Below are 21,263 nucleotides of genomic sequence, written 5' to 3'. Positions count from 1 at the left end.
CTGGGTCTTCCTTTCCTGTGGCGGTCCTCATGAGAGCCAGGTAACTCTAATGAACGTATCCTCTGCAGCAGAGGTAACTCTGGGTCTTCCTTTCCTGTGGCGGTCCTCATGAGAGCCAGTTTCATCATAGAGCTTGATCGTTTTTGGACTGCACTCGAAGAAACTTTCAAAGTTCTTGAAATTTTCCAGATTGACTGACGTTCATGTGAAAAAGTAATGATGGACTGTCGTTTCTCTGCTTATTTGAGCTGTTCTTGCCATAATATGGACTTGATCTTTTACCAAATAGGGCTATCTTCTGTATACCACCCAACCTTATCACAACACAATTAACAAACACATTAATTTGTGGTATTTCTTTCGTTCTTAACTTTTAACAAGATACACCTGTTAATTGAAATGTACTCCAGGTGACTACCTCATTAAGCTGGTTGAGAGAATGCCAAGTATGTGCAAAGCTGTCAAGGTAAAGGGTGGCTACTTTGAAGAATCTCGTAAAATATATTTGGATTTGTTTAACACCTTTTTTTTGGTTACTACATGATTCCATATGTGTTATTTCATAGTTTTGATGTCTTCACTTTTATTCTACAACGTAGGGGGGGGGGGGGGGGGGGGGGAGTCCAAAATAAAGAAAATCCCTCGAATGAGTTAGGTGTGTCCAAAACTTTAGACTGGTACTGTGTACATCTAACCACGCCTGTTGTCTCTATGGCAACCGTGTGCTCTGTGTTCTGACGTCCTTATTGTGTCTGTTCCAGACTCCACACGGTGCGTCTGATGCTGCTGGAGCGACTCCTACAGCACCTGCCCCAGCTGGACAGTGTAGGAGGAGTCCACGCTATCCCTTACATGCAGGTACTAGCCCGTTACTGTTGTGCTGGCTTTTCATCCACTCAAACTTGTCTGTCTTTACAGACAATGATTTTGCAGATACAAGGCTGTTTGGGAGGATTTTGGAACGATCGTGATATGTTCTTTATTTATTTATATATATTTATTTATTTATTTATTAATTATTATATATATATATATACACACTTCCCTTTAGTTGAATGTACTGATTGGGAGGCTTGTGTCGCAAATGGCACCCTGGTCTAAAGTAGTGCACTGTATAGGGAATAGGGCTCTGGTCTAAAGTAGTGCACAGGGCTCTGGTCTATAGTAGTGCACTACTATAGGGAACAGGATGCCTTTTGGGACCTACCCCCCAGTCTTTCAGGATATAGAGCATTCTGCTAAATGACTGAAATGTCAATGTAATGCAGGTGGTCCTGATGCTGACCTCTGACCTGGATGGAGAAGATGACAAGGACAAGGGAGCTCTGGACGACCTGTTGGCTCTACTCATCGCCGAGCTAGGCATGCACAAGAAGGTACCTACCGTGTGTGTGTGACTCCGTCATCGTTTCCCTGATTCCTCTCAAAACACATTGTAGCTTTGAGAGGAAATGGGTCAACAAGGATGCAGAAGAAAGGAATTGACGTCGAGTAACGTTTTTTCAGACACAGCTAGGGCTGTGTCAGTCTCACGGTAACTGACTGTTCATTAACATAATCACGTTTAGCATCTCCTGGCTTCCACACAGCCTATAAGCCACTGATACAGACCTTCGGAACATCTACAGTTTAGAAAGTCTAATAAATCTATTTAATATAACCTATACCTTCACAATAAATCAATTTAATATAGTCTACACCATCACAATAAATCAATTTAATAATATAGCCTACACCATCACAATAAATCCATGTAATATAGTCTACCTACACCTTCACAATAAATCCATGTAATATAGTCTACCTACACCTTCACAATAAATCCATTTAATAATATAGTCTACACCTTCACAATAAATCCATGTAATATAGTCTACACCATCACAATAAATCCATGTAATATAGTCTACCTACACCTTCACAATAAATCCATGTAATATAGTCTACACCTTCACAATAAATCCATGTAATATAGTCTTATACCTTCACAATAAATCCATGTAATATAGTCTACCTACACCTTCACAATAAATCCATGTAATATAGTCTACACCATCACAATAAATCCATGTAATATAGTCTACACCTTCACAATAAATCCATGTAATATAGTCTACCTACACCTTCACAATAAATCCATGTAATATAGTCTACACCTTCACAATAAATCCATTTAATAATATAGTCTACACCTTCACAATAAATCCATGTAATATAGTCTACACCTTCACAATAAATCCATGTAATATAGCCTATACCTAAACAAAAAATCCATGTAATATAGTCTACCTACACCATCACAATAAATCCATGTAATATAGTCTACACCATCACAATAAATCCATGTAATATAGTCTACACCTTCACAATAAATCTATGTAATTTAGTCTACACCATCACAATAAATCCATTTAATAATATAGTCTACACCTTCACAATAAATCCATGTAATTTAGTCTACACCATCACAATAAATCAATTTAATAATATAGTCTACACCTTCACAATAAATCCATGTAATATAGCCTACACCATCACAATAAATCCATGTAATATAGTCTACACCTTCACAATAAATCCATGTAATATAGTCTACCTACACCTTCACAATAAATCCATGTAATATAGTCTACACCATCACAATAAATCCATGTAATATAGTCTACACCTTCACAATAAATCCATTTAATAATAGTCTACACCTTCACAATAAATCCATTTAATAATAGTCTACACCATCACAATAAATCCATGTAATATAGCCTCCACCTTCACAATAAATCCATGTAATATAGTCTACCTACACCTTCACAATAAATCCATGTAATATAGTCTACACCATCACAATAAATCCATGTAATATAGTCTACCTACACCTTCACAATAAATCCATTTAATAATATAGTCTACACCATCACAATAAATCCATGTAATATAGTCAACACCTTCACAATAAATCCATGTAATATAGTCAACACCTTCACAATAAATCCATGTAATTTAGTCAACACCTTCACAATAAATCCATGTAATATAGTCTACACCTTCACAATAAATCCATGTAATATAGTCTACCTACACCTTCACAATAAATCCATGTAATATAGTCTACACCATCACAATAAATCCATGTAATATAGCCTACACCGTCACAATAAATCCATGTAATATAGTCTACACCTTCACAATAAATCCATGTAATATAGTCTACACCTTCACAATAAATCCATGTAATATAGCCTACACCTTCACAATAAATCCATGTAATATAGCCTACACCTTCACAATAAATCCATGTAATATAGTCTACACCATCACAATAAATCCATGTAATATAGCCTACACCTTCACAATAAATCCATGTAATATAGTCTACACCTTCACAATAAATCCATGTAATATAGTCAACACCTTCACAATAAATCCATTATTTATTTTAGACAGGTCTGAAGAAACAGGAAATGAAGACCATTTTGTCTAGAACAGAATAACTCCTTAAGTTAGGTCCTGATCTGGCTCGGCCATATGACTGTGGGCTTACAGTAGTTCATTTAGAATTCCGTGGCATTATTTTATAGTATGAAGAATACAATTCAACCAAGCTGAATAAAATAGAAAGGATATCTTCTCCGAACTATTTGAGGGAGTGTTAACATGCTGGCTGGCTATTCTGTGTGGAGGTTAACAAAGAAACAGGCCCTCCTATCGGCTTAATTTTGATTTATTAATGTAACTTAAGTTCTACAAACGTTGGGCTTTATATATTTTGATTTTTAATACATTGTAAGGCTGCATGATGCAATTTTTAAAAAATACATGCATGTAAAAAATGTGCAGGCTGCACTCACTTCATCAGTCTCTCATTCACAGTTTGATAAGCACTTGATAATATTCTCACCAGGCCTCGAATTTCCCCGTGACCAACCTAAAAAAAAAAAAACTCCATGCCTTGTGGTCGTTGTGCCCTTAGGCTGAATATTATAATTCCCTTCTTCTGGCTGCCAATCGCCATGCTCCGAAGCCCCTCTCATTCACATGGCTCTCTCGGTTATCTACATTTTTAGTAGCCAATTCCCGTCACGTGATTGGGTCCTTCTCACGGGCTACAAGTGAAGACGGACACATCTGGGACCCCTACTGCGTGCGTCCTTATCCAATTCTGAGGCGCATATTGAAGATATTGGAAGAACTGTCCACATTTACTTTTCGTCAGCCGACAAGATGAGTAGTAGGCCTAACGAACAGTAAAAGCACTAGCCTATGTCAATTTACTATCTCCCCCCCATAGTACAAAGTTGACCTATTCTATTATAAAGGTGTAATTTTAATTGTGAAAATGTATCATCCCCAAACTTGAAACTCACGCGCAGCTTCTGTATGTATGTCAGTTAGGCTCAACACCCCTTGTAAAGCAGATTTATGTTCTTATATTTAAGAAGTTATTTGGCCACTTTAGTTGTGATACAAACCTGATCAAACCATAGGCTCGGCTACATGAGGTGTGCGACTTTCATTTGGAAAAGTTGTTAGAAAATGCACACGCTGTTGTCTTACTGCAGGGGCCATACATCATTCACAAGGGGCCATACATCATTCACAAGGGGGGCCATACATCATTCACAAGGGGCCATACGTCATTCACTGGGGGGGCATACATCATTCACAAGGGGGGGCCATACGTCATTCACAAGGGGGGGAATACGTCATTCACAAGGGGGGGGAATACGTCATTCACAAGGGGGGGAATACGTCATTCACAAGGGGGGGGAATACGTCATTCACAAGGGGGGGCCATACGTCATTCACAAGGGGGGGAATACGTCATTCACAAGGGGGGGGATACGTCATTCACAAGGGGGGGGGATACGTCATTCACAAGGGGGGGGAATACGTCATTCACAAGGGGGGGGAATACGTCATTCACAAGGGGGGGAATACGTCATTCACAAGGGGGGGGAATACGTCATTCACAAGGGGGGGAATACGTCATTCACTAGGGGGGGGCCATACGTCATTCACTAGGGGGGGGGCCATACGTCATTCACTAGGGGGGGGGGGCATACATCATTCACAAGGGGCCATACGTCATTCACTGGGGGGGCATACATCATTCACGGGGGGGGGGGGCATACGTCATTCACAAGGGGGGGCCATACGTCATTCACAAGGGGGGGCCATACGTCATTCACAAGGGAGGGCCATACGTCATTCACAAGGGATTGGCTAATATTGTCACCCATCAGACTATTCTTGATTAAATCTTGTCCTCACATAGACTAAATAATGTGTTTAATTAGTTTTGATTTAGAATGGACCATTATAATGCACCTGTATCTAAACAGGGGCAGCGGGAAAAAAATACATGTCATCTATGCACTTAAATAGTGAATGGAGGATGCTTTTCCCCCTGGTTTATGTTCATGGCAGCCAGGTAGGATATACTCCTGTTGTAAAGAAAAGCAAACTACTTGATATTAGGAAAGTTGAGAAATAAATAAAGTACGCCTAGCCAATAGAAAGCTAATGGGGATCCTCCTCTTTTTAACAGAGGCCATCACTCTTGTCTTCTCACGCAATTGCATAGCCTATAGAAAATGTTGCCCAACATGAGCTCCTGGGCTCTCATGAAAGTGTTTGATTTTCGGTTACATTTACATTGATGTCAGAGTGATTAGAGGGACAATAGATTGCTGAATACCAGGCAGTTAAAATGTTTGGTAGACTACTAATGACCATCAGCAGGATCAGAACGCTGTTTTGAAAAGCCGAGTTACTGTGACTAAACGGTCACCGGTCGGTCACCTTTGACTGCGGTCATGACTTTGTGACCACCAGTGTGGCGGTAATACGGTCACCGTAACAGCCGTTAGAAACAGCCTTGGTGTGTGTGTCCCTTTGTCATTGTCCGTTCTCTCACCACGGTTTTGTTGTTGTTGTTTTCTCCTCCAGGACGTGTCCAAGAAGAACGAGCGCAGCCCCATCAACGAGGTCCATCTGGTCATCATGAGACTGCTCTCTGTGTTCATGTCCAGAACCAAGTCTGGATCCAAGTCTTCCTCTGAGGTACGGGCTTTCCGCTCCTCCAATATTTACCCCAAAAAAAAACTTTTGTTCCCCCAAAGATTTTCTATATTGACCAGAAGAGAAAATGATATTCAGTCACTCATGGAGGACAACGAAGTAGATTCAGTGACTCAACCCACTCAATGCTTTTATTAAAGCTGCAATATAACCCAATTCACATAGAAATGTGAGTTTTATAGATCTGTCATTCTCGTTGAAAGCCTTAAGTGGTAGAGATCTGTGCTATTTCTATGCTTCCCTTCTTAAAGGAGCAATATGCAGAAATCGCTCCCCTATTTCCTGGTTGCTAAAATTCGAATAGTTCTCCTGATATCAGTTTGTGACACAAGCCAGTGTCGTCTAAAGAATCATTGTACCCATCTAAACCTGCTGTGAAATATATTTTCAATAACCCAAAAAATATTGTGTTTTTTGAAGCTGGTGTACGAAACCGAAAGTAGAAGACGCAACAACGGATAGCATAGAATTAGCGCACATAGAACACATCTACCGCTTCTTAGACTTGCTTTCAATGAGAGTGACCGATTTTATAACACCCATTTCTATGTGAATTTGTTCGGGTCACCCAAAAAAGTTACATATTGCAGATTTCATTTTTGATTTGGCATCTTTTTACTTTCGGTTTTGAACACCAACTTCTGATAATATATTTCACAGCGGGTTTTAGATGGTACAATGCTTCTCTACATTGCCTCTTTTGTCACATAAACTGAAATTAGGCGAACTATTCGAATTTTAGCAACGAGGAAATAGGGGAGCGATTTCTGCATATTGCTCCTTTAAGTGACACATTTCAGCGTGATGCCTTCGTTAGCGTTTTACGGACAGAAAACAGAGGCTTTTCTACCTTTTTCAAAATGGCCTCCTATGGAATTTTATGTTGATCTGTTCTAAGTTTTCCCGATCCACATCTCCTTCTCCAGTCGTCCTCTCTGATCTCCAACGCCACGGCCACAGCCCTGCTCAGTCAGGGGGCGATAGACTACTGTCTCCACGTCCTCAAGTCTCTGCTGGAGTTCTGGAAGAGCCAGCAGGAAGAGGAGGAGTCTGTGGCAGCCTCCCAGCTCCTCAAACCTCACACCTCCTCCTCTCCTCCGGACATGAGCCCCTTCTTCCTGAGGCAGTACGTCAAGGTAAGAGGAAACCCCAAAGCCGATTTCCAAAAACGTAATCTTGTTAAGTGCAGCCAACAAACTGGTTTTTCACACTTTGTTTCAGCATGTTGAGGGGATCAGTTGGAGCATCACTGGTGCTGAATGGGTCATCTTGATCACATAATGAATAGATGTTTGGGATGCAAGGTGATTGGTAGAAACTGTTCCTGTGTGTCTATTTACTTTATGTATGCTCTCTCCTGTCTCTCCTCTCGCTCTCTCCTGTCTCTCCTCTCGCTCTCTCCTGTCTCTCTCTCCTATCTCTCCTCTCACTCTCTCCTCTCGCTCTCTCCTGTCTCTCCTCTCACTCTCTCCTCTCACTCTCCTGTCTCTCCTCTCGCTCTCTCCCGTCTCTCCTCTCGCTCTCTCCCGTCTCTCCTCTCGCTCTCTCCCGTCTCTCCTCTCGCTCTCTCCCGTCTCTCCTCTCGCTCTCTCCCGTCTCTCGCTCTCTCCCGTCTCTCGCTCTCTCCCGTCTCTCGCTCTCTCCCGTCTCTCCTCTCTCCCGTCTCTCCTCTCTCCCGTCTCTCCTCTCTCCCGTCTCTCCTCTCTCCCGTCTCTCCTCTCGCTCTCTCCCGTCTCCTGTCTCTTAATCAGGGTCATGCTGCTGATGTGTTTGAGGCCTACTCCCAACTTCTGACTGAGATGGTTCTGAGATTACCTTATCAGATCAAGAAGATCGCTGACACCAACCCCCGCATCCCGCCTCCCGTCTTCGACCACTCCTGGTTCTACTTCCTGTCTGAGGTACATGATTCCCCACACTTTTTTTCCTCCTCTCTCTCAATCGCTCTCTGTCTCCTACTAGCTCGCTCACACACACACACACACTAACACTCCTTCTACCATCTATGGTTGCCTGTGCAGTACCTGATGATTCAGCAGACGCCCTTCGTGAGACGCCAGGTCAGGAAGCTGCTCCTGTTCATCTGTGGTTCTAAGGAGAAGTACCGTCAGCTCCGGGACCTGCACACGCTGGACTCTCACGTCCGTGGCATCAAGAAGCTCCTGGAAGAACAGGGCATCTTCCTCCGCGCCGGCGTCGTCACGGCAACCTCCGGCTCCGCCCTGCAGTACGACACGCTCATTAGTCTGGTGAGTGTCTACATCTCAGATATTGTATTAATCCCCCAATACCTCAGTCTTACATCTTTAAAAATATATATATGTATATATTTTTTTGCGACTTTTTCTTGTACTTGAGTTTCTCTGTTTTTTGTCGACAGATGGAGCACCTGAAGGCCTGTGCTGAGATAGCCACCCAGAGGACCATCAACTGGCAGAAGTTCTGTATGAAGGATGACTGTAAGTTCAAGGCTCTTCACTCTTGCTCTTTTTTAGACTCGTCAAGTGGTAACCAGGGTAACCTATAGACTCGTCAAGTGGTAACCAGGGTAACCTTTAGACTTGTCAAGTGGTAACCAGGGTAACCTTTAGACTTGTCAAGTGGTAACCAGGGTAACCTATAGACTCGTCAAGTGGTAACCAGGGTAACCTTTAGACTTGTCAAGTGGTAACCCGGGTAACCTTTAGACTTGTCAAGTGGTAACCCGGGTAACCTTTAGACTTGTCAAGTGGTAACCAGGGTAACCTATAGACTCGTCAAGTGGTAACCAGGGTAACCTTTAGACTTGTCAAGTGGTAACCAGGGTAGCCTTTAGATTTGTCAAGTGGTAACCCGGGTAGCCTTTAGACTTGTCAAGTGGTAACCAGGGTAGCCTTTAGACTTGTCAAGTGGTAACCAGGGTAGCCTTTAGACTTGTCAAGTGGTAACCAGGGTAACCTTTAGACTTGTCAAGTGGTAACCAGGGTAACCTTTAGACTTGTCAAGTGGTAACCAGGGTAGCCTTTAGACTTGTCAAGTGGTAACCAGGGTAACCTTTAGACTTGTCAAGTGGTAACCAGGGTAACCTTTAGACTTGTCAAGTGGTAACCAGGGTAACCTTTAGACTTGTCAAGTGGTAACCAGGGTAGCCTTTAGACTTGTCAAGTGGTAACCAGGGTAACCTTTAGACTTGTCAAGTGGTAACCAGGGTAGCCTTTAGACTTGTCAAGTGGTAACCAGGGTAACCTTTAGACTTGTCAAGTGGTAACCAGGGTAACCTTTAGACTTGTCAAGTGGTAACCAGGGTAACCTTTAGACTTGTCAAGTGGTAACCAGGGTAGCCTTTAGACTTGTCAAGTGGTAACCAGGGTAGCCTTTAGACTTGTCAAGTGGTAACCAGGGTAGCCTTTAGACTTGTCAAGTGGTAACCAGGGTAGCCTTTAGACTTGTCAAGTGGTAACCAGGGTAGCCTTTAGACTTGTCAAGTGGTAACCCGGGTAGCCTTTAGACTTGTCAAGTGCTAACCAGGGTAGCCTTTAGACTTGTCAAGTGGTAACCAGGGTAACCTTTAGACTTGTCAAGTGGTAACCAGGGTAACCTTTAGACTTGTCAAGTGGTAACCAGGGTAACCTTTAGACTTGTCAAGTGGTAACCAGGGTAGCCTTTAGACTTGTCAAGTGGTAACCAGGGTAGCCTTTAGACTTGTCAAGTGGTAACCAGGGTAGCCTTTAGACTTGTCAAGTGGTAACCAGGGTAGCCTTTAGACTTGTCAAGTGGTAACCAGGGTAGCCTTTAGACTTGTCAAGTGGTAACCCGGGTAGCCTTTAGACTTGTCAAGTGCTAACCAGGGTAGCCTTTAGACTTGTCAAGTGGTAACCAGGGTAACCTTTAGACTTGTCAAGTGGTAACCAGGGTAACCTTTAGACTTGTCAAGTGGTAACCAGGGTAACCTTTAGACTTGTCAAGTGGTAACCAGGGTAGCCTTTAGACTTGTCAAGTGGTAACCAGGGTAACCTTTAAACTTGTCAAGTGGTAACCAGGGTAACCTTTAGACTTGTCAAGTGGTAACCAGGGTAACCTTTAGACTTGTCAAGTGGTAACCAGGGTAGCCTTTAGACTTGTCAAGTGGTAACCAGGGCAGCCTTTAGACTTGTCAAGTGGTAACCCGGGTAACCTTTAGACTCGTCAAGTGGTAACCAAGGGTAACCTTTAGACTTGTCAAGTGGTAACCAGGGTAACCTTTAGACTTGTCAAGTGGTAACCCGGGTAGCCTTTAGACTTGTCAAGTGGTAACCAGGGTAACCTTTAGACTTGTCAAGTGGTAACCAGGGTAGCCTTTAGACTTGTCAAGTGGTAACCAGGGTAGCCTTTAGACTTGTCAAGTGGTAACCAGGGTAACCTTTAGACTTGTCAAGTGGTAACCCGGGTAGCCTTTAGACTTGTCAAGTGGTAACCCGGGTAGCCTTTAGACTTGTCAAGTGGTAACCCGGGTAACCTTTAGACTTGTCAAGTGGTAACCCGGGTAACCTTCAGACTTGTCAAGTGGTAACCCGGGTAGCCTTTAGACTTGTCAGGTGGTAACCAGGGTAGCCTTTAGACTTGTCAAGTGGTAACCAGGGTAGCCTTTAGACTTGTCAAGTGGTAACCAGGGTAGCCTTTAGACTCGTCAAGTGGTAACCAGGGTAGCCTTTAGACTTGTCAAGTGGTAACCAGGGTAGCCTTTAGACTTGTCAAGTGGTAACCAGGGTAGCCTTTAGACTTGTCAAGTGGTAACCAGGGTAGCCTTTAGACTTGTCAAGTGGTAACCAGGGTAGCCTTTAGACTTGTCAAGTGGTAACCAGGGTAGCCTTTAGACTTGTCAAGTGGTAACCCGGGTAACCTTTAGGCTTGTCAAGTGGTAACCAGGGTAACCTTTAGGCTTGTCAAGTGGTAACCAGGGTAACCTTTATGCCTCTCAATTGTGAATTTCTTGAAGTGTTACCCTGTCCTTTTGCTGTTATCGAGCCAATCTGTGCTGTACTGCAAGAGTTTCAGTTGGCATGGATTAGTTAGTTTGTCTTTTTAACTCTCTCCCACTCCCCTCTCTCTCTCTCTCTCTCCCCTCTCTCCTCACCCCTCTCTCCTCCCCCCCCCTCCCCTCTCTCTCTCTCTCTCCCCTCTCTCCTCACCCCTCTCTCCTCCCCCCCTCCCCTCTCTCTCTCCAGCCATACTGTACTTCCTACTACAGGTCAGCTTCCTGGTAGATGAGGGAGTGTCTCCGGTGCTCCTCCAGCTGCTATCCTGTGCTCTGTGTGGCAGCAAGGTCCTGGCTTCCTCTTCCTCCTCCTCTTCCTCCGGAGGAGGGTCTGGGGGCACTGGGACTCAGTCCTCTCAGAGCAAGTCCTCAAGCAAGAAGAGCAAAAAGGAGGACAAGGAGAAAGACAAAGAAGGTGAGGGAGAGAGACACGAGAGTTCATCATGTTATAACCTTACTTACTTAAATTATTATGGCTGTATATCGTTGGAAATACGTTGATTGTTTTAAGGTCTTTCGATCGTTAGAAAATGATTGAGTTAAAAAAAAAAAAATATCCTTGAAAACCTTTCATTGGTTGTAAGTTTGAGAAACAGACTTGGTACTGTAGTCTGAAGTGTTTTGTGTTTTAAGGAAGACTTACACACACACACACACTTCAGATGACAGTAGTGTGTGTGTGTGTGTGTGTGTGTGTGTGTGCGTGCGCTCCAAGCAAGTCTTTCTCTACAATGTTGTCTTCTTCTCCAGGTGACGGTGTGGGTAGCCAGGAGGACCAGCTGTGTACTGCTCTGGTCTCTCAGCTCAACAAGTTTGCCGACAAAGAGACTCTCATCCAGTTCCTCCGCTGCTTCCTGCTCGAGTCCAACTCCTCCGCCGTGCGCTGGCAAGCCCACTGTCTGGCACTGCATATCTACAGGTACGTACTCACACTACATTAAGGTACAGTAGTACACACTAGTGGCAAGCCCACTGTCTGGCACTGCATATCTACAGGTACGTACTCACACTACATTAAGGTACAGTAGTACACACTAGTGGCAAGCCCACTGTCTGGCACTGCATATCTACAGGTACGTACTCACACTACATTAAGGTACAGTAGTACACACTAGTGGCAAGCCCACTGTCTGGCACTGCATATCTACAGGTACGTACTCACACTACATTAAGGTACAGTAGTACACACTAGTGGCAAGCCCACTGTCTGGCACTGCATATCTACAGGTACGTACTCACACTACATTAAGGTACAGTAGTACACACTAGTGTGATTAACCGCCATTTTGTGTTAATTTTGGGGGGTTGTTATAAACAACTAATTGTCAGTTCGATAACTTTAATTCCATTTAGTTTGGTTTTCTTTGTGAAGCCAACTCGCCCTTTCTGGAGAGAGAAATAAACTGAACTATGCGGGACGCTGGGCTGAAGGGAGTTGTAGTTTTCATTGAGCAAATATTTAACCTAGTTCAGTGCAGAAATTTGGTAATTAACTGCAATGACCATAATCCATTGCACCAGTTTTTTTTCTTTTTTAAATCTCAGGCAGAGATGGACAGACTTTTACGCCTGCTAAGTTAGGTTAGATGCACGCAGCGCTAGCTGTGCCACCAGAGACTCTGGGTTCGCGCCCAGGCTCTGTCGCAACAGGCCGCGACCGGGAGGTCCGTGGGGCGACACACAATTAGCCTAGCGTCGTCCGGGGTTAGGGAGGGTTTGGCCGGCAGGGATATCCTTGTCTCATCGCGCACCAGCGACTCCTGTGGCGGGCCAGACGCAGTGCGCGCTAACCAAGGTCGCCAGGTGCACGGTGACACATTGGTGCGGCTGGCTTCCGGGTTGGATGCGCACTGTGTTAAGAAGCAGTGTGGCTTGGTTGGGTTGTGTATCGGAGGCTCTCGACCTTCGTCTCTCCCGAGCCCGTACGGGAGTTGTAGCGATGAGACAAGATAGTAACTACCAATAATTGGATACTACGAAAATTGGGGAGAAAAACTGCTGTTCACAAATGCTCTCCATCCAACCTCACTGAGCTCGAGCTGTTTTGCAAGGAGGAATGGGAAAAAATGTCAGTCTCTCGATGTGCAAAACTGATAGAGACATACCCCAAGCGACTTACAGCTGTAATCGCAGCAAAAGGTGGCGCTACAAAGTATTAACTTAAGGGGGCTGAATAATTTTGCACGCCCAATTTTTCAGTTTTTGATTTGTTAAAAAAGTTAAATGTAAATGTCGTTCCACTTCATGTTTGTGTCCCACTTTTTATAATCGAACTGAAACCAAACCGACCTAGAAAAGCACTCGGCACTAGTGCACACACACACACACACACTAGCCTCGTAAAAGGTATCTGTTGTAACAGTTATAAATGTGCAGGCTCTTCGTCATTCTAGACCATGCCTGAACCTAGACAGCTGCCTACACACAATGGTTCTCCGCCAGTTTCTTGGAAGTATGTTTTTCATGCTTGGCTGGTCAGAAAAGACTGTTTTGCACGACTACAATATCTTTCAACATCTACAAAGTGTCAATACTTAACCTCCAAAGCTAAAAAAAAAACATATTTCTTTCCCTCTGTAGAAACTCCAGTAAGTCTCAACAGGAGCTGCTGTTGGATCTGACCTGGGCCATCTGGCCAGAGCTGCCCGCCTACGGACGCAAGGCCGCTCAGTTTGTAGACCTGCTCGGCTACTTTTCCCTGAAGACCCCGCAGACCGAGAAGAAGTTGAAGGAGTATTCCCAGAAAGCTGTGGAAATCCTGAGGACCCAGAACCACATTCTGACCACCCACCCCAACTCGAACATCTACAGGTACGGCTGAGTACAGACCGAAACTATCCATCATCATTAGCCTTGGTGTCGCTGTCGCCTCCAGTCACCTTACTCGTGGAGATTCCCGCTGCACTATATATAACTACAGGTTTCCCTTGCAAAATAGGTTTTTATCTCAAGACTAACCTCTGTACTAACTAGTACTCTGTCAGGTCTGGTTTAAATACTAACCATGTCTGTCTGTCTGTGTTGCAGTACTCTGTCAGGTCTGGTTTAAATACTAACCATGTCTGTCTGTCTGTGTTGCAGTACTCTGTCAGGTCTGGTTTAAATACTAACCATGTCTGTCTGTCTGTGTTGTAGTACTCTGTCAGGTCTGGTTTAAATACTAACCATGTCTGTCTGTCTGTGTTGCAGTACTCTGTCAGGTCTGGTTTAAATACTAACCATGTCTGTCTGTCTGTGTTGCAGTACTCTGTCAGGTCTGGTTTAAATACTAACCATGTCTGTCTGTCTGTGTTGCAGTACTCTGTCAGGTCTGGTTTAAATACTAACCATGTCTGTCTGTGTTGTAGTACTCTGTCAGGTCTGGTTTAAATACTAACCATGTCTGTCTGTCTGTGTTGTAGTACTCTGTCAGGTCTGATTTAAATACTAACCATGTCTGTCTGTCTGTGTTGCAGTACTCTGTCAGGTCTGGTTTAAATACTAACCATGTCTGTCTGTCTGTGTTGCAGTACTCTGTCAGGTCTGGTTTAAATACTAACCATGTATGTCTGTGTTGTAGTACTCTGTCAGGTCTGGTTTAAATACTAACCATGTCTCTTGTCTGTCTGTGTTGCAGTACTCTGTCAGGCCTGATTTAAATACTAACCATGTCTGTCTGTGTTGCAGTACTCTGTCAGGTCTGGTTTAAATACTAACCATGTCTGTCTGTGTTGTAGTACTCTGTCAGGTCTGGTTTAAATACTAACCATGTCTCTTGTCTGTCTGTGTTGCAGTACTCTGTCAGGCCTGATTTAAATACTAACCATGTCTGTCTGTGTTGCAGTACTCTGTCAGGTCTGGTTTAAATACTAACCATGTCTGTCTGTGTTGTAGTACTCTGTCAGGTCTGGTTTAAATACTAACCATGTCTCTTGTCTGTCTGTGTTGCAGTACTCTGTCAGGCCTGATTTAAATACTAACCATGTCTGTCTGTGTTGCAGTACTCTGTCAGGTCTGGTTTAAATACTAACCCTGTCTGTCTGTGTTGTAGTACTCTGTCAGGTCTGGTGGAGTTCGATGGTTTCTACCTGGAGAGTGATCCCTGTCTGGTGTGCAACAACCCTGAAGTGCCCTTCTCTGTAAGTAGTGTCTTAACGTTGCTTCCCAATTCTCCACACTTCCCACAAAGTGTGCACTTGTGCAGTTCCCCCTTTATGGATATAGGAAGAATGGTCTGGTGTAAGTAATGTTTGGGGGGGGGTGTAACTCCCTACGGGCCATGGTAGCACCAATCCATTACTGTTAAATGCATGAGAGGGGGGGATCAAACACACACTTCTGGCTGAAGCGTATTGAATTGAATCTGTGTTCATTTTCATTGACAGGGAAGGCTTTCCCATTTTCTATGTATCCAATACTCATTCTGTCTCTCTCTCTGTCTCTCTCTCTGTCTCTCTCTCTGTCTCTCTCTCTGTCTCTCTCTCTCTCTCTCTCTCTCTCTCTCTCTCTCTCTGTCTCTCTCTCTCTCTCTCTCTCTGTCTCTCTGTCTCTCTCTCTCTGTTGCTCTGTCTTCTTCTCTCTCTCTGTCTTTGTCTGTCTCTCTGTCTCTGTCTTTGTCTCTCTCTTTGTCTCTCTCTCTTTGTCTCTCTCTCTGTCTCTCTCTGTCTCTGTCTCTCTCTCTGTCTCTGTCTCTCTCTGTCTCTGTCTTTGTCTCTCTCTCTCTTCTTCTCTCTCTCTCTTCTTCTCTCTCTCTCTGTCTCTTCCTCTGTCTCTCTGTCTCTGTCTCTGTCTCTCTCTGTCTGTCTGTCTCTCTCTCTGTCTCTGTCTCTCTCTCTGTCTGTCTCTCTCTCTGTCTCCTCAGAACATCAAGCTGTCGTCCATCAAGGTGGACACCAGATACACTACTACCCAGCAGGTGGTCAAGCTGATCAGCAGTCACACCATCAGTAAGGTGACGGTGAAGATAGGAGACCTGAAGAGGACCAAGATGGTCCGGACCATCAGCCTCTACTACAACAATAGGACTGTACAGGCCATCGTAGAGCTCAAGAACAAGTGAGTTTGTACCCTGAACGCGGTGTGTTTTTGTTGATCCTGCTCCCAGTTATTTTCTATGACCATTGGAGTTGGCGGAACAAATAGATCTGGGAGATCTAGATCTTCTTATTTTAAGTGTATTTAAATATATCTGGCTTTGACAACGATATGGTACGGTAGCAATAGTTGATAATCAATGGATTCGATTTATCACCAGATTTTATTCCATTCAACGCGATACGAATCAACAATACAGACAGCCAACTGTACACTGGAAACAGAGAGAGCTTTAATCAATGAACCGTTCCAGCCCTAGTTCTGTCTTAATTCAGTATGAACGGAATCAGCCTAAATGGGTCTTTTTTTTATATTTTGTCTTCTTATATAAAATGTACCCTTTTTATCTCCCTCTACCCAGACCGGCCCGTTGGCACAAGGCCAAGAAGGTCCAACTGACTCCGGGTCAGACAGAGGTCAAAATCGACCTGCCGCTGCCTATCGTGGCGTCCAACCTCATGATCGAGTTCTCCGACTTCTACGAGAACTACCAGGCGTCCAGCGAGACGCTCCAGTGCCCGCGATGCTCCGCCTCCGTGCCCGCCAACCCTGGCGTCTGTGGCAACTGTGGAGAAAACGTCTACCAGTGTCATAAGTGCAGGTGGCTAACCAGTAGACCTGAGGCCATCGATGCCTGAAATATTTAATTTATGTTATGTTATGGCTTACTTAAAGATCCGAATAACCAAAACGTTGACATGTCTGATTAGTCCTATCGGGTACACACTTCACGTCTTGAAGTGGGACACTTAGTTTTGGTGTAGTTTGTTGTTTTTTTTGGTTACTGATGCGGATTTTGAATGTGGTTCTTCATCTTCCTCTTCCTCCTCCAGGTCCATTAATTATGATGAGAAGGATCCGTTCCTGTGTAACGCCTGTGGTTTCTGTAAATACGCCCGCTTCGACTTCATGTTGTACACCAAGCCCTGCTGCGCTGTGGACCCAATAGAGACCGAGGAGGACAGGAAGAAGGTGAACACATTGAGTTTTATCGTGACGTTCTCAAACTAATTCTTAGTGATGAGTGGCGGGGGTTTTTCCAACCCGAACCCAACCCTGACACAGTTAAAAAAATAAAAATAAAAATCCAGATTTTCTCTGTCCTGGTCACATCCTTCTTGTTGCCCTGGTCACATCCCTCTTGTTGCCCTGGTCACATCCCTCTTGTTGTCCTTGTTGTCCTGGTCACATCCCTCTTGTTGTCCTGGTCACATCCCTCTTGTTGTCCTGGTCACATCCCTCTTGTTGTCCTGGTCACATCCCTCTTGTTGCCCTGGTCACATCCCTCTTGTTGCCCTGGTCACATCCCTCTTGTTGCCCTGGTCACATCCCTCTTGTTGCCCTGGTCACATCCCTCTTGTTGCCCTGGTCACATCCCTCTTGTTGCCCTGGTCGCATCCCTCTTGTTGCCCTGGTCGCATCCCTCTTGTTGTCCTTGTTGTCCTGGTCACATCCCTCTTGTTGTCCTTGTTGTCCTGGTCGCATCCCTCTTGTTGTCCTGGTCACATCCCTCTTGTTGTCCTTGTTGTCCTGGTCACATCCCTCTTGTTGTCCTTGTTGTCCTGGTCGCATCCCTCTTGTTGTCCTGGTCACATCCCTCTTGTTGTCCTTGTTGCCCTGGTCACATCCCTCTTGTTGTCCTTGTTGTCCTGGTCGCATTCCTCTTGTTGTCTTGGTCACATCCCTCTTGTTGTCTTGGTCACATCCCTCTTGTTGTCCTGGTCACATCCCTCTTGTTGTCCTGGTCACATCCCTCTTGTTGTCCTTGTTGTCCTGGTCACATCCCTCTTGTTGTCCTGGTCACATCCCTCTTGTTGTCCTGGTCACATCCCTCTTGTTGTCCTTGTTGTCCTGGTCACATCCCTCTTGTTGTCCTGGTCACATCCCTCTTGTTGTCCTTGTTGTCCTGGTCACATCCCTCTTGTTGTCCTTGTTGTCCTGGTCACATCCCTCTTGTTGTCCTGGTCACATCCCTCTTGTTGTCCTTGTTGTCCTGGTCACATCCCTCTTGTTGTCCTTGTTGTCCTGGTCACATCCCTCTTGTTGTCCTGGTCACATCCCTCTTGTTGTCCTGGTCACATCCCTCTTGTTGTCCTGGTCACATCCCTCTTGTTGTCCTTGTTGTCCTGGTCACATCCCTCTTGTTGTCCTGGTCACATCCCTCTTGTTGTCCTGGTCACATCCCTCTTGTTGTCCTGGTCACATCCCTCTTGTTGTCCTTGTTGTTCTGGTCACATCCCTCTTGTTGTTCTGGTCACATCACTCTTGTTGTTCTGGTCACATCCCTCTTGTTGTCCTGGTCACATCCCTCTTGTTGTCCTGGTCACATCCCTCTTGTTGTTCTTGTTGCCCTGGTCACATCCCTCTTGTTGTTCTTGTTGTCCTAGTCACATCCCTCTTGTTGTCCTGGTCGCATCCCCCTTGTTGTCCTTGTTGTCCTGGTCACATCCCTCTTGTTGTCCTTGTTGTCCTGGTCACATCCCCCTTGTTGTCCTTGTTGTCCTGGTCACATCCCTCTTGTTGTCCTTGTTGTCCTAGTCACATCCCTCTTGTTGTCCTAGTCACATCCCTCTTGTTGTTCTTGTTGTCCATGTCACATCCCTCTTGTTGTCCTGGTCGCATCCCTGTTACCGCTCTACCAAGAAACATAGAACCATCTGTCCCACATCAACTGGTTGAAAACCAAACCAATGCCTGCTGTTTGTTTGTATTCTCCGTGTAGGCGGTGACCAACATCAACACGCTGCTGGACAAGGCCGACCGCGTGTACCACCAGCTAATGGGACACAGACCTCAGCTGGAGAGTCTGCTGTCAAAGGTCAACGAGGCAGCGCCTGAGAAACCACAGGTCAGATACTACCCTCTGGTACATGAACATCCGATTCGCACCTCCACAGATTCACATTTTGACATTTTTTGAGTACTTTTAGCATTTCACTTGAGTGGGTAAATTAACCAAATATCACAACCATTTTAAAGTTTAAACCTTTTAAAATACCCTAGCAGTTGTATGGCATCATTCCATAGGATTTATTCTGTATTTATCATGGAGTACAACATCATGAAGAATTTGTCTTGTTTACTGGACTGTGTTGAACTAGTACCTAATGTTTTGATGCTGTTGTCACGCCCCTATAGGATGATTCTGGAGCAGGGGCGGGGCTTGGAGCGTCCTCGGCCAATGTGAACAGGTACATCCAGCAGCTGGCTCAGGAGTACAGTGGAGACTGTAAGACTTCCTTTGACGAGCTCTCCAAGATCATACAGGTGAGAGACCGGGGGGGGGACGGGGACGGACGGGGGGGGGGGGACGTGATGAGCACACACTGAATCCTGTCCTTACTTACCTAGTTTACGTCCTGGTTATAGGTACACACTCAAATATGGCCGTCCGTTCACAACCATCACGGGAACATTGACTTGAATGAGGATACCTTTTATTTTTTTAGTAATTACATTTCTATGGAGCGTCATAGCTGTTCAAAACAGCAGGTTCTACATTCAAGTATTTTGTATGAGTTTTTTTAAAGAGTTATCACCCCCCCCCCCTTCCAGAAAGTCCTGGCGTCCCGTAAAGAACTCCTGGAGTACGACCTGCAGCAGCGTGAAGCCGCCACCAAGTCCTCTCGCTCCAGCTCCCATCAGCCCACCTTCACAGCCAGCCAGTACAGAGCCCTCTCTGTGTTAGGTACTGCACTTTACACACACACGCGCGCGCGTACACGCACACATACACACGTACACGCACACATACACACGTACACGCACACATACACACGTACACGCACACATACACACGTACACACACACATACACACGTACACGCACACATACACACGTACACACACACACACACGTACACACACACACGTACACGCACACATACACACGTACACACACACACACACACGTACACACACACACACACGTACACACACACACACACACACATATATATATATATATATATATATACACACACACATATACACAGACTCCTTTACCTGACTTGGCCCTTCCCATTGGGATTTCTATATATAGAAGCCATTCGGTGTTGTTTATTTTTACTGTCACTTGTTGTGTTGTTTGTTGTGATCCCAGGACTGCATCCCAAATGCCACCCTGTCACCTATAGTGCACGGGTCTTGGTTAAACGTAGTGGGCTGTATCGAGGAAAGGGTGCGATTTTTTTGGGAGGGGGGGGTTGCACACAGTCTTTCTCAAACTGCTGCAAATCAATTTCCCATGTTGGCAGCCGTCTACTTTTATCTAAAGTGTAACTTCCAGTATTTGAGAACACGTTTCTTTTTTTTAGGCTAATAACAAAGATCTCTCTCTCTCTCTAGGCTGCGGACACACCTCCTCCAACAAGTGCTATGGCTGTGCCTCGGCCGTGACGGGTCACTGTATCACCCTGCTAAGAGCCCTGGCCACCAACCCAGCCCTCCGCCAGATCCTGGGGCTCCAGGGGCTCATCAGAGAGCTGTTTGAGTACAACCTGAGGAGAGGCACCTCTGCCATGAGAGAGGAGGTCAGACAACTGGTTTGCCTGCTCACCAGGTATAGTAGTGGTTTGTGTTCTCGTAGACAGTGTTTTTTTTTTACCTTTATTTAACTAGGCAAGTCAGTTAAGAATAAATTCTTATTTTCAATGACGGCCTAGGAACAGTGGGTTACCTGCCTTGTTCAGGGGCAGAACGACAGATTTGTATCTCGTCAGCTTGGGGACCTTTCAGTTACTAGTCCAACGCTCTAACACCTAGGCTAACCAAACGTGCATGTAGCTCACAAATGTACGTAAGCCCAAACAACTGTTAAAACCTGGGTAGTCTGTGTGCTATAAGACCTGTGTTAGTCCTCTGAGCTGAAAGCCTAGGCAATTCCATTACACATACAGTGAGTAAACCCATTTCTCATCTGTCGACATCTCCCTGTACAGAGACCAGCCAGAGGCCACTCAGCAGATGAATGACCTGATCATTCACAAGGTGTCAGCTGCTCTGAAGGGCCACTGGGCCAATCCTGACCTGGTCTCCAGTCTGCAGTATGAGATGCTACTGCTCACCGACTCCATCTCCAAGGAAGGGGGCTGCTGGGAGCTACGACTGCGATGTGG

The 21,263-nt window shown here is 45.0% G+C and overlaps 1 protein-coding gene across 14 annotated transcripts in view; it reads left to right on the top strand.

The window, feature by feature from the left end:
- Positions 1 to 21,263, top strand: part of ubr4 (ubiquitin protein ligase E3 component n-recognin 4) — a 161,348-nt gene that overhangs the window by 113,060 nt on the left and 27,025 nt on the right. For 11 of the 14 annotated variants that reach the window (XM_036988965.1, XM_036988957.1, XM_036988959.1 and 8 more), the window contains 19 exons: positions 762 to 858; positions 1,269 to 1,376; positions 5,950 to 6,063; positions 7,008 to 7,217; positions 7,833 to 7,982; positions 8,103 to 8,330; positions 8,462 to 8,540; positions 11,265 to 11,489; positions 11,825 to 11,993; positions 13,655 to 13,885; positions 15,105 to 15,192; positions 15,915 to 16,108; positions 16,509 to 16,748; positions 16,981 to 17,119; positions 18,870 to 19,013; positions 19,286 to 19,414; positions 19,703 to 19,835; positions 20,494 to 20,707; positions 21,087 to 21,262. In XM_036988965.1, the coding sequence (XP_036844860.1) occupies positions 762 to 858; positions 1,269 to 1,376; positions 5,950 to 6,063; positions 7,008 to 7,217; positions 7,833 to 7,982; positions 8,103 to 8,330; positions 8,462 to 8,540; positions 11,265 to 11,489; positions 11,825 to 11,993; positions 13,655 to 13,885; positions 15,105 to 15,192; positions 15,915 to 16,108; positions 16,509 to 16,748; positions 16,981 to 17,119; positions 18,870 to 19,013; positions 19,286 to 19,414; positions 19,703 to 19,835; positions 20,494 to 20,707; positions 21,087 to 21,262 (3,068 nt within the window). The remainder of the gene's footprint in view (positions 1 to 761; positions 859 to 1,268; positions 1,377 to 5,949; positions 6,064 to 7,007; positions 7,218 to 7,832; positions 7,983 to 8,102; positions 8,331 to 8,461; positions 8,541 to 11,264; positions 11,490 to 11,824; positions 11,994 to 13,654; positions 13,886 to 15,104; positions 15,193 to 15,914; positions 16,109 to 16,508; positions 16,749 to 16,980; positions 17,120 to 18,869; positions 19,014 to 19,285; positions 19,415 to 19,702; positions 19,836 to 20,493; positions 20,708 to 21,086; position 21,263) is intronic. The other 3 variants (XM_036988970.1, XM_036988968.1, XM_036988962.1) reach the window with 1 other exon arrangement.

This window comes from Oncorhynchus mykiss, chromosome 9 (genome assembly GCF_013265735.2).
Source record: "Oncorhynchus mykiss isolate Arlee chromosome 9, USDA_OmykA_1.1, whole genome shotgun sequence".
NCBI lineage: Eukaryota > Metazoa > Chordata > Actinopteri > Salmoniformes > Salmonidae > Oncorhynchus > Oncorhynchus mykiss.
Note: the sequence above shows the minus strand (reverse complement) of the source record. Positions and strands in the feature narration are given on the sequence as shown.